At 36.9% G+C, this 13,434-nt stretch overlaps 1 protein-coding gene across 4 annotated transcripts in view; it reads left to right on the plus strand.

Annotated features, from left to right (window-relative positions):
- The window catches only part of LOC127440413 (DENN domain-containing protein 5A-like), a 69,855-nt gene that overhangs the window by 49,083 nt on the left and 7,338 nt on the right, over window positions 1-13,434 (plus strand). For all 4 annotated transcript variants that reach the window (XM_051696988.1, XM_051696961.1, XM_051696970.1 and 1 more), the window contains 6 exons: window positions 227-379; window positions 493-580; window positions 1,258-1,342; window positions 7,880-8,008; window positions 9,907-10,028; window positions 11,290-11,435. In XM_051696988.1, coding sequence (XP_051552948.1) covers window positions 227-379; window positions 493-580; window positions 1,258-1,342; window positions 7,880-8,008; window positions 9,907-10,028; window positions 11,290-11,435 — 723 coding nt within the window. The remainder of the gene's footprint in view (window positions 1-226; window positions 380-492; window positions 581-1,257; window positions 1,343-7,879; window positions 8,009-9,906; window positions 10,029-11,289; window positions 11,436-13,434) is intronic.

Raw genomic sequence — 13,434 nt, forward strand, 5'->3', positions numbered from 1 at the left:
ATTCACTTGCATTGTTTAAAGGAGGAGGCCTGAAATGAAATCCTAAAAGTCTTAAATTCTGTTTTGAAGAAGAAAGAAACTCAGATACATCTTGGATGGCCTGAGGTTGAGTAAATTATCAGCAAATTTTCATTTTTGGGTGAACTATTCCTTTAATACCAGGTAGGGTCAAAGAGAGAATCTTGATGTAAGGGTTAGCTAACCACATAAGATCTCTGTGGCTTAGACAAAACGCATGCTCGTGGAGAAGATGGGCCGGGAGGCTGTGGAGCTGGGCCACGGGGAGGGTAGCATCACAGGTGTGGAGGAGAACACGCTCATCGCTAGCTTGTGTGATCTACTGGAAAGAATCTGGAGCCACGGTCTGCAGGTCAAACAGGTAAGCAATAAACACGCATGCTTGCACATCATGACTACAAGGGCTTCTCTTATGATTTTGGTAATGTGTTTGGCTTGTGAAGTGACACTGGTGCTTTTCTATGTGTTCATTAGGGAAAATCTGCATTGTGGTCACACCTCTTACATTATCAGGAGAGTAAAGAGAAGAGAGATGCTACTCCAGCAGGCCTAGGCCCTCCTGGTAAAGGACTTTGAAGATGGCGATGGCTTTATGATTATTTTGTACATCACGGCTCTGTTCCAAAACCTAGCAAGACTTCATTTTCTACTGTCCATATAGGCAGCACCCTTCCAAGGCAGCATCTGAACCAAATTTGATCTTCATAAGTGACTGATTTGAAATGCTCTTCATGCTCATGCTGTTTGGAAGTGGCATTGCATTAGGGTTGTTTCATGTCAGCATCTCTTAATTTTGTAGTCGGGTACTCTAATCGAGCAGGGTGGCCAGTGTACAATATAAGGTACTGGTAATGCAATTTAATTACAGCAAAGGAAAAGTACTGAATTGAAATGACCATTTTACACAATATTTTCTTCAAAACAAACACTGTTTTAGGCCGGTGCTGATAATGGCTAGATATCTGCCAATTAATTGGACTGGACGATATATCTGTCCATCATTAAATATTTTTATGTAAAAAATATTAATAGAGATTTATAAAAAATCTGGGGGATTTTAGTAACTTTTGGTGCCATTTTTGCCCTAAGCCCTGGTTAATTTCTGACCCTGCTAACAATGTTGTATAGCAGCTTACTAAGGTTTGTAACAGAGCCTTTGAATGCTTAGGTTTCAATGTTGCTTTCAGTGAAAAATTGCTGAATAGGTGTGGTATGTTAATGTTCTGTTTTGTGTCTCAGGTATCATTCATGACACAGAGAGACGGAAGTCAGATGCTAGTTGTGCAATGCCGCCTCTCAAAGTCTCCTTGATCCAGGACATGAGGTGAGTCTCAGTGCTCTAAAAGCTACAAGCATTATTTTTAATTTTGTGACAGAATCTAAATGACAACTTTCTTCCATCAAACAACTGCACTTATTGATTTTGGAACAAACCTCATTGATCTGTTTTCAACATTAAGTGGAGAAACACAAAAATTAACTTTGTATACTTGTATCTAATAAACAATTATAATCAATTAAGTCAGTAAAAAATATAGATCAGAAACAAAGACGAGTACTCTTGCATACCAAATTTAAAAACAGGGTTCCAATGGAAAATATGGGAGGGGATTTTTAAAAAGTCATAGAAATTAATGCAATTATGGTAACTTTATAATAAATACACGGTATAAAGTATTTGTAAAGCATTCGTTTGTAGTTAATTGATCATTTGTAAATTATTGTTCCTACATTATTAATGCATTAATAAGCTACATATAAATAGTGTGTTAAATTAATCTGTAAAATCTATAAAGTCGTAGAGTGATCATTGTGTTGTTTGATTAAATATGATTATGAAGTGTGTATAAAAATAAGTAATTAAATAATAAATGTATTTAGAACCCCTGTGAGCAAGCCGAAGACGACTGTGGCAAGAAACACAAAACTTCATAAGATGTTGGTTAATGGAGACAAATAACCTTGGGAGAAACCAGGCTCACTGTGGGGGCCAGTTCCCCTCTGGCTAAACAGCATGAATATAATGCCAATATTACTTATGTATAGTGCAAGTCATGGTTTAAAATTAGTAAACTAAGTAAGTGTTAAGAAAAAAAAAAACATTTCCAGTGGAATTATTCATTTATTAACATGGTTCAACAAAACGTATGGCCAGCTGGACCGGGGCCAGTGTGAGAGTTTAGCCCTTTCAGGCCAGTACTGCGTTGTCACTAAATTGATCCGTTGATCTTGTAAATGTGTTGTACATGCGTCCTAGTCTGATAATTAAACCACAGCAGCCTGCGATTTCATTTAAGAAATATCCAGTGCTCTTGTGCTGCATGCTTCAAAGTGATGTGTGAAGGCATTGACCCGCTTAAAACATCACATTATGACTTCTGTAATCTGTGTATTAGATTACAGAAAGCAAACACTCATTTAATGCGAAGCGTGCAGCACATTCCAGACTATTTATTCAATGAAACTGCAGCCTCTTACGGTGTAACAGTCAACCGACCACATAGCGAACTGCTTATCCAGAAGTGTGAAACTTCCGTCAAACAGACACAGAAACTGACACAGTGAACCATCAAAATAAAAGTTCAGTTTAGATGGACGCGTGAAATGGAAGAATTATGACAAAAAATATATTACTACTGCATAGTAAAAATGTAATATTCATTTTAATAATAATAATACTGACTACCACCCCTGGCATTCGCGAGTTCAAATCCAGGGCATGCTGAGTGACTCCAGCCAGGTCTCCTAAGCAACCAAATTGGCCCGGTTGCTAGGGAGAGTAGAGTCACATGGGGTAACCTCCTCGTGGTCACAATAATGTGGTTCGTTCTCGGAGGCGCGTGTGGTGAGTTGTGCGTGGATGCCGCGGTGGATGGCGTGAAGCCACCAAATGTGCTATGTCTCCGCGGTAACGCGCTCAACAAGCCACGTGATAAGATTGAACTGCCACACAGATTGAGGCGATGTACTGAATGTACTGTAAGTTTTTAATTTATACAGTGATTCTCTGTGGTGCTCACATTATTTGACAACAAATAACAGTTTTAGATTCAGCTGTTAAGATGTTATTGAGGCACTTTATATGATAAAATAATTACATTTGTTGAACTCTATGAATTCATTTGATTAGTCATATTTTTATTTAAAAAAAATAATCTTTTAAACATGGAATTCAGAAAAATAAAATAGAAAACAGAATTTGGGAAAACAAAGCAGAATTGGGAAAAACAAATATTTCATCGGGTCCTATTTTTTATGCCTGAAGGGGGCGCCTCCAGGCCTGAATTCAGAAAGCTGAATTCTTTGTTGATCATTCTTTGGTGTTTTTTTTCACTGTCCTGTGACCAGTGACCTGCTGGATGTTTCCAGAGCATGTGCACAGACTGTAGCGGGATTTTCTGACTTTCTTTCTGGAATCGGATTAAATTTAATGAAATATTTATAGTAGGTCCACTGGTGAAACTGAATTAATTGTCATTTTAATTGGCAATAATGAGAACAAGTCTGCTTATAAAGCTTAATAGGATGGAAAATGCTATAGTGGTGTTTGAGCAATTAGAGGAGCTCTTTTAATAAACTGTGGATTTTCCTTTCTCTCTATTATTCCTGTAGTTTTTTTTTTTTTTTTTTAAGCTTTAGTGTCTGTTTTGAGCCTTTGTGATTGAGATGCTGTGGAGATGGTTATTTCAGGGCCAAGTTTATGGTAATGGATTAATGGATAATTAATAAATGTATAATTAGGCATATGCAGTTCTCATTTTAGATTTAGACATGCAAAATGCTTAGTTAGCAATTAGTCAATGCTTTATTACTACCTATATATTAATTAATAATTGCTTTAATAGTGTTACTAAAACAGTAACAAATACATGAATTATGTTTATATGTAAATCCAATTAATTACACATATATTTATTTACTATGAATTCATGCCTTGTTCATGTTAAACAAATATTATCAAACTGCCTATAAATGAACATATAATATATAAACAATAATAAATTTTTGCTACAGTGAATATAAACAAATAACAAACTATTTGTATGTAGTTTATAAATGTAGGAATGATAGTTTGCAAATGATCAATTGACTATAAACTAATGCTTTACAAATACTTTATTCCGTGTAGTTATTAAAGTGTTACTGCAATGTTAAATGGAAATACCCCGTAACAATTTCTATAAAGCCCATATTTATAATGCATTATAAAAGCATTATAAATGCATTATAATGCATTAGTTATGTCTCATAATACACCTTATAATAAGTTATAACTTCTCATAGATAATTTAATACATTATAATACTTACATATTCATAGTTATACCTTTGAGTATAATGCATTATAACACAATCAACATCCAGTTTTATCTGCTGAAGTTATAATGCATTATATATATTTGTAATAAATACTGTATAATAGGTATGCTTAAGTAAAGTGACAAAAACAATGTATTCTTATAAACAGCCATAAGATATTTTAAGTTGTTATAAGACATTACAACTCATGCTGGAAATGATATACATTACACATGCACAAAATACAAAATAACACCCATTCAATGTATATTTGAGATTTTACGAAAAACACTTGTAAAGCTACAAGGATAAAATATATCAGAAACTCTCTCTCAAGGAAAAAATAAATAAATATGTTGATCACACATGTAGCCAATCTTCTTGGGTGTAAACACACCTAGAAATAAAAAATTAAAAAATAAAACTGATTCTATACTGGACTATTCAGTAAACTAATGTTTGTGAATCTTATTTGGAGACTTATTTTATAAATAACTTCCATTATACAAGTTTGACTTGTAATGTATTGTATGTTACAAGTTTATGTTATGGCTGTTTATAAGAAGATGTTGCTTTTGTAACTTTGCTTAAAGCAGGCAAAGACCACTTATAATATGATCATGTCATAAAGCCTTTTGACTGTTTACACAACACTGCTTTTGCATGACAGCACTTATACGATTAACTTTATTAGCCTTTGCTGCATTAAAATTGGATGTTGCTTGTGTTATAATGCATTATACTCTTAAGTATAACTATGAATAGGGGAAGCCTTATAATGTATTATAACTGTAGTTATAATTATTTGAGAAGTTATATTATAAGGTGTATTATGAGACACTATGAATGCAGTATGATGCCTTTACAATACATTATAAATATGGGCTTCACAGAAAGTGTTACCGACATTGCTTTTGTAACTTAAAGCAGACAAACACCACTTATAAGGGTTTATGATCATGTCATACACATGCTGCTTTTGCATGACAGCACGTATACGGTTAACTTTATTAGCTTCTGCTGAACATCCAAAATGTGAAATTTATTTATTTATTTATTTATTTATTTTTTTGTCATAATGCATTATACTACGGGTTTATAAATGTAGTTACAGTTAATTATGAAAAGTTATTATACTTATTATAAGGTGTATTATGAGACATTATAAATGCAGTATAATGCATTTATAATGCCTTTACAATGCATTATAAATATGGGCTTCATGGACAGTGTTAACAACATTTTTATATTGAATATACATACACTCTGCTTTAAAATATTTCACTGGCATGATATTGCACTATGTGTGTGTTTGAATAGAGTAAAACTTGCCTGCAAGTCGGTTTGAAGACTTATTGGAGACTTTATGTATAATTATTTAATTCTATTAATTCTAAAGACTGGCACCTGACAAATAAATGGAAATCCATCCCAACAATCACTCTATTAAAATGATTTAACATCATAAATTTAGAATCATGAACGACTAGAAAATTTGTGGCAAAGTCATAGAAATGTATCAGTCGAAAGGTGTGGGAAATATAACGTTCAATGAAATGTGAGGCTTCAAAGCTGAGATCCATGGTCAAACATTACATTGTATTTTTACTCCAGTAAAAACATAGAAAATGTGTAACAGTGAATGGTTTTTTTATAACCTCATGGAAATATAGGTTGAGTGCTGTCAGCATATGAAAAATGCAGTGTTTTTGGTGGCAGTCTGCGTAAGGTCTGATATGAGGAGGGGGGTCGTCTCCTTACATTGCATGAGGAAGCGAGACGTTTTATGTCGACACATTATTTCCAGTCTAATTAGCAGCAGACCCCCTGCCGCGCCTTGCCGTGACATAGCAGTGCAGAAAAGCCTTGGCATAACATCGCTCTCTTTAGCCATGTCAGCATCTCCTTAGTGACAAGGCATTGAGTGGAACTACTGTATATAATCTAGTTTTTCAACAACAATACAATATTAGCAGCGTTATCTGTTCAATCTCTAACCAGTTGGATCTAAACCGATTTTGCTTCATGACTTTTGACAGCAAGTGTTGACCCAACAAAAGTATCAAAGTTGTTTATTGTATAAAAGTACACAAAAAAATCTCCTTAAAATCAAACATTGAAATTCTGGATACCATAGATGTCAAAGCTTCATCATACTGGAAAAAAGGCAAATAAAGGCAAAGCAAGTTACCATGTAGTTGGAACCCATAGGGGTACTGGCTGCACTTAATGTTCAGTCAGACAGTGTTGACTAACAGAGGTGGAGTGGAAGAGAATGTGTCTGGACATGGGATGCATGATAGTGGCTGCGATCTATGACAGTATGCCGGCTGACGCTCTAGGGAGTCTGAGCCAGTTCTCCTTCCCCCATTATCTCTCCTGGAACGGCCCCTTGAGAGAGCTGCCAGTCTCCTCCCACTGCACTGCAAGATTGCACTCAGTTCAGTCTTGGGATTTGGTGCTCCTTTTGATTCTTGTATAGTCATGACTTCCTTGCATATGAGCAAGGAAGTCTTTTCTTGGAGTGTTTTTTAGAAACGTTACTAGAAAAATTAAATAGCTGTTTCCGAAATGACGCACTATACACTATGCATTTACAATGTACACTATGTACACAGCCATGTAGTATACAAATTTTCAAAGTGTAGTATCATCTCAAAGGAACACTTAACTATTTTTTTTACTACATGGAAGCATTCGCCGCTTAACAGCTGACATAAGTTTCAAATGCTTCCAATGTGTTGTTGCTAGCTTTTATCTTCTTTTTTTTTTTTAATCTCCAATTTGGAATTCCCAGTGCGCTTTAGGTCCTTGTGGTGATGTAGTGGTGATACAATTGTCACGAATCTCAGTTGCCTCCACGTCTGAGACCGTCAATCCGCGCATCTTATCACGTGGCTTGTTGAGCGTGTTACCGCGGAGACATAGCGCGTGTGGAGGCTTCACACTACTCTCTGCGGCATCCACTCACAACTCACCACGCGCCCCACCGAGAGTGAGAACCACATTATAGTGACCACGAGGAGGTTACCCCATGTGACTCTACCCTCCCTAGCAACCGGGCCAATTTGGTTGCTTAGGAGACCTGGCTGGAGTCACTCAGCACGCCCTGGATTCAAACTCGTGAACTCCAGGGGTGGTAGTCAGCGTCTTTACTCGCTGAGCTACCCAGGCCCCTTGTTGTGGCTAGCTTTAGCACGTTAGCCAAACTCCGTTCAACATTTATATTTTAAATAATGTACACATTCACACTGCGTGCGCTGAGTGTGTGAAGTATCCTACATTCCACACTCCGTTTTGACGGTTGAAGAATCATCTGGGTACTCGTAGTACTAAAACATATTTTTGTTGCATTTTCAGTGTAATCATAATACTCACAGTACTTGCACTACAAAATGACGTAGAATAGTGGAGAAGTGTGCTGTTTGGGACACACATATAGACTGATCATAACTCATTTTTACATCTAATTCTGTTACAGTTACTGAATTGGTATTTAAAGTCCTATTGAAATATCCTGCAACCTTACAAAGTACTGTAACTCATTGTTGGTTGTTCATCAGGCACATCCAGAACATCAGTGAGATCAAGACAGATGTTGGGAAGGCCAGAGCATGGGTGCGTCTCTCCATGGAGAAGAAACTGCTTTCCAGGCACCTGAAACAGCTCCTGTCTGACCATGAACTCAACAAGTAAGACCTAATGACAGTTCTGTGGCGATATGGAAGGTACTTTCATTGATCAGATGTAGATGATTGTTTGGATATCAAACAATTAATATATAATGTAAGAGAAGCAGCTCAGCAAAGAATAAGGGACCATTAAATTATTCATGGACCTCGAACAGTTAACTGGATCATCCTCAGTGCAGAATTCTTTGTGATGTCCTCGTCTGACCTGAACATCTCTTACTCTACATTTGGACTACGTTTCAACTGTCTTTGCCCTTTTGGTTATAAAATGAATTTCTATACCAGCTTGCTTAAAAGCTGGTATTTTGTGCTTAGAATTGTACTGTTTTATTTTGTTTTTTGTTTTTTTGCGATTTAACATTTTTTTATTGATTCAACCATTAAATATAAATAGCAGAACACACATATACAGAATCAATATCCAACCCCCACTATCCCCTCCAATCCCCCGCCCGACCCCCAACAACACCCCAGTGGTCACACAACCATAGACACACAACAAAAATAAAGAAATAAATAATACAATTAAAATAAATAAACCTAATCACACACATAAAACCCCTATACCTCTCTCTCCACTGTCCCTCCCCGAGAGCCCTCCAAACAAGACAGATATCTGCCCCACTTCTTCACAAACATGTCTAAACTCCCCAGTCTTCTGGATACCCCATCCTCAAGAGCTGGCACTCTGGCCATCTCTGAACACCACTCCTGAAACGGGGGCGCTCCAGCTGACTTCCAACTCCTCAAAGTGATCAGAATTGTACTGTATTGTTTGTGGGTGAATCTCTTGAAAACCATCAAGAAATCTTCAAGTCATATTTCACGGCAAAGTCGAAAAATTGAAATAAGAACTTATATTTTGTATAAAAGTAATTAGAGGAATATTCCGAGTGCAAGTTAAGCTCAATCGACGGCATTTGTGGCATAATGTTGATTTTACCACAAAGTTTTATTTAGACTCGTTCCTCCTCTTCTTGAAAAAAAAAACAAAAAGCACTTACAATGGAAGTGAATGGGGGCCAATTTTTGAACGTTAAAATGCTCACTTTTCAAAAGTATAGCTTCAAGTCATAAACAATATGCATGTAAACATGATTTGAGTGTGATAAAATCACTTACTAACCTTTTCTTTGTAAAGTTATAGCCAATTTTACAACTTCATTGCCATGACAATATAATGTCAACAAACCCTAAAACCCTAAATGACTGTAAAATTTACGATTTAAACCACGTTACGGCTGAAATAATACATGAGTTTTAACAGAAGATTTAATGTAAGTTCTTTTATAAAATTGTTAGCTTCACAGTTTTGCCTTTAAACCCTCCAAACATTGGCCCCATTCACTTCCATTGTAAGTGCCTCACTGAAACCTCGATTTGACGGGCGAATCGAAATAACTTTTTGTGGTAATCAACATTATACCACAAATGCTGTCAATTGAGCTTAACTTGTATTGAAGCTGGAATGTTCCTTTAAGCTTATTTTGCCAAACATTAATAGTTTTCACAATGTGACATTATTTTCATGATAATTAACTACAATGTACTGGAATCAAAATATGCCTACTGTAGTGTGAAAATATTATATATATGATCCAGATTGTGAAGAACAATTGTAAGTATACATTATGATGGTATATATTGTACTTAATTTATGATAATTTATGCTGATTTTAATTATTGTGTGTCAGCAGTATATTACACCCGGAAAAAAGTAAATAAATAAAATAAATGATATTTTGCGTATGTAAATGAAGCTTATTTTCTTTAATCATTAAGATATTTTTGCACTGTGACATTTTTATTTCACATTTATTTCACAATTCTCATTAGTATGACCTGAACATTTCTTCATGAGATTCACCCTTATGGCATCTGGTGTGGTTTTTTTAAAGGAAGCTCTATAAGCGCTATGCTTTTCTACGCTGTGATGATGAGAAGGAGCAGTTCCTGTATCACCTCCTCTCTTTCAACGCAGTCGACTACTTCTGCTTCACCAACGTCTTCACCACAATTAGTAAGCAGAGTACATTTCACATTACAGACACTGCATACCCATTCCATGTCTGAAAACGTTGAGGTCATACATACTGTATCAGTGTTTCCTGCTAATACCCTAGTTGTGAGCTTGCAGTCTGAATTAAATGTGATGAGATAAAAAGGGCGGTTGCCACCAAATAATGCAAAAACAACACGCCTTTTTAACATGCAAATTAACTATTAGCAGATATACACATTCAAAATTACCGTCTTTCATCTTGCACTCACTCGTTTTGCCCAGTGCTCTCCAGAATGATTGTCCCCCATTACCATTTATTTCTGAGTAACAATAGCAAGTAGATAATCATGGTTCAAGGCTGTGACAAACTAAAGCCTATTGGCTATTTAATAAAAAGGCAGAAGCCCTTTGATATGTCCTGACCCAACAAAACTGGTTCAATGGGAAATGCATCAACACAGGACGAAAACTGTGCTCACCAAATGATTTCATGGGGTCTTAAATGAACTGCAGTAGAGATCGACTGATAGTGGATTTTGCAGATACCGATAAATAAGGTGGTGGGAAAGGAAGAGAACTGATTAATTGGCAGATAGTTTAAAAAAATATTTTCATAAATAAAAAATAAAAATAAAAATTCATTCCTTACAATGACGGGCACATACAAAGAATTAATAAAATCCCAGATGCAGTTATTTGTTTAACCAAAATCCTAATTATAACCAGAAGCACCTATAATGCTCACCAGGTAAAGGGTTTTGTATATATGTTTTTCAAGAGATGAGGTTTAATGAGGAATAAGGTTTATTATTGTTCACGAGATATGAAGCATTTTTCTTTGCATGCCTTTACTGCAGTTTAGTACAATTGTCAAAATCTAATCTTCTAATCAAAATATGCATTGAAGTGACGATACAAATATGGATGAATATTGTAAATGATGAAAGATTTAGATTCGGTAAATCCCACGAGGTGTCAGTGATTGTTTTTATTTCACCTCTAGAGACCACTGTTATACTGTAGAACCAAGCCGTTTTAACTGTAGAATCCCCCAGCGCTGGCAACAGAGAAACACGGAGGAAAAACATTTTTAATCAGCAACTAGCGACATAGACATTTTTTTTTCTCCAGATAACCGATAGTACCAAAATGCAACTATCGGCACCGATTAATCGGTATAACCGATATATCGTCTACCTTTACTCTGCAGTTGCTACTAACCAGTAAATGTTCTACACTGCATTACTACTCCTGACCTCCTCTTTATTTTTGTTCCCAGTGATACCATATCATGTGGTGATCATTCCCAGTAAGAAACTAGGAGGTTCCATGTTTACGGCCAACCCTTGGGTGTGTGTGTCAGGGGAGCTGGCTGAGACCGGAGTACTACAGGTGCCCAAAAACACTCTGGAGATTACATTTGAGGTGAGCATCCATATATATGCTGCTTAGTGACCAATAAAGTGCGTCTACATTGACAATCTTACAATAACTTTGCTTAAAGCTACACTATGTAACTTTTGGCCCTCTAGCGGTTGAAGCATAGAACTGGAGATACTTGTGGAGGAACACTGTTTTGGTAATTATGTGAGTTGGGCTTCGGCTCTGCTCTTCTGCGCGGACGAATCTGATGGTTTGAATACCACTGGTGTAACCATGGTTACAGGTGATCATCTTATCAGAGCGAATGTCACTAACAACAACAAAACTCGCCCCCCTACCCTCAAAAAAAAAAAAAAAAAAAGACGAATATCTGAAAAATATGCCTTTAAAGCAGGTGAGTAGTATTTTCCCATTGTCCTCCCTCGAAAATGAAATTGAAAGCACTGCAGTACCACAATCCATAATAAAATGCCCCATTTGAGTGGATAACGCTATCTAATGAACTACCGCGCTAAGAAACGGTCCAATAAAATGGTCCAGACCTGTCTCTTAATTTTATTGGTCCAATAAACTATCTTGTCTGGCATGAAAAACTCCATTTCTGGGTCGGTTTTAAATCCTTTCTCAGAGATGTCACCACCCATGAAAAAGCCAAGCCAATTTTTTTTGTGTTTTATTATGGGCTCACTTTCCCTTTTTGCTTGCAGATTCTTCTCGGTTCCAGGTTTCTTTATTTTGAAAACTGGTGATTCTCCAGAGGGTTGCCTTTTTGAATGATCCATGGTCAATGTTGCTCATGTGTTGTGGCTACTAGCTATCAGCTTCAAACTACTACCACACCTATCACCGCAGATATACATGCGCTGTAGTAGCTCCGGACCTCCTTTTCTTTATTTACGGACATGACGTAAACACGCAAGAACGAGTGACCGAAGTATGCAATTTCTGCCAAATCCGTCCCGACAGCTCTAAAATATAAATCATTATTATGAGCTTACTATAGTGAATCGCGGTAAGGCAAATAAATTATTTGGAAGATGGAGTGTTGGTGTGCTTGCTCATTAATGAAATTTTGTTCATTTTAAACAAAAAAATCTTACATAGTGTAGCTTTAAAGGGATAGTTCACCCAAAAATGAAAATTCCCTCCTCATTTACCCTCATGCCATCCCATATGTGTATGACTTTCTTCTACAGAACACAAATTAAGAATTTTAGAAAAATATTTCATCTCTGTAGGTCCATACATTGCAAGTGAATGGTGGCCAGAACTTTGAATCCACAAAAATCACAAAGCCATCATAAAAGTGGGGGCCTGGGTAGCTCAGCGAGTAAAGACGCTGACTACCACCCCTGGAGTTCACGAGTTTGAATCCAGGGTGTGCTGAGTGACTCCAGCCAGGTCTCCTAAGCAACCAAATTGGCCCGGTTGCTAGGGAGGGTAGAGTCACATGGGGTAACCTCCTCGTGGTTGCTATAATGTGGTTCTCGCTCTTGGTGGGGCGCGTGGTGAGTTGTGCGTGGATGCTGCGGAGAATAGCGTGAAGCCTCCACACGCGCTATGTCTCCATGGTAATGGGCTCAACAAGCCACGTGATAAGATGCGCGGATTGACGGTCTCAGATGAGGAGGCAACTGAGATTCGTCCTCCGCCACCCGGATTGAGGCGAGTCACTATGCCACCACGAGAACTTAGAGCGCATTGGGAGTTGGGCATTCCAAATTGGGGAGAAAAAAAGAAAAAAGCCATCATAAAGTAATTCATAAATCTCCAGTGGTAAAATCCATTTCTTCTGAAGTGATATGATGGGTGTGGGTGAGAAACAGATCAATATTTAAGTCCTTTTTTACTATCATTCTCTACTTTCACTTCCACATTCATCTTCATTTCTTTTTTGGTGATTGCATTCTTCTTGCATATCGCCACCTACTGGTTGGGGCTGGTCAAAGGTGGAGATTTATAGAAAAAAATAACTTAAATATTGATCTGTTTCTCACCCACACCCATCATATCGCTTCTGAAGACATGGATTAAACCATGG

The sequence above is a fragment of the Myxocyprinus asiaticus genome, chromosome 1, assembly GCF_019703515.2.
Source record: "Myxocyprinus asiaticus isolate MX2 ecotype Aquarium Trade chromosome 1, UBuf_Myxa_2, whole genome shotgun sequence".
Taxonomy (NCBI): domain Eukaryota; kingdom Metazoa; phylum Chordata; class Actinopteri; order Cypriniformes; family Catostomidae; genus Myxocyprinus; species Myxocyprinus asiaticus.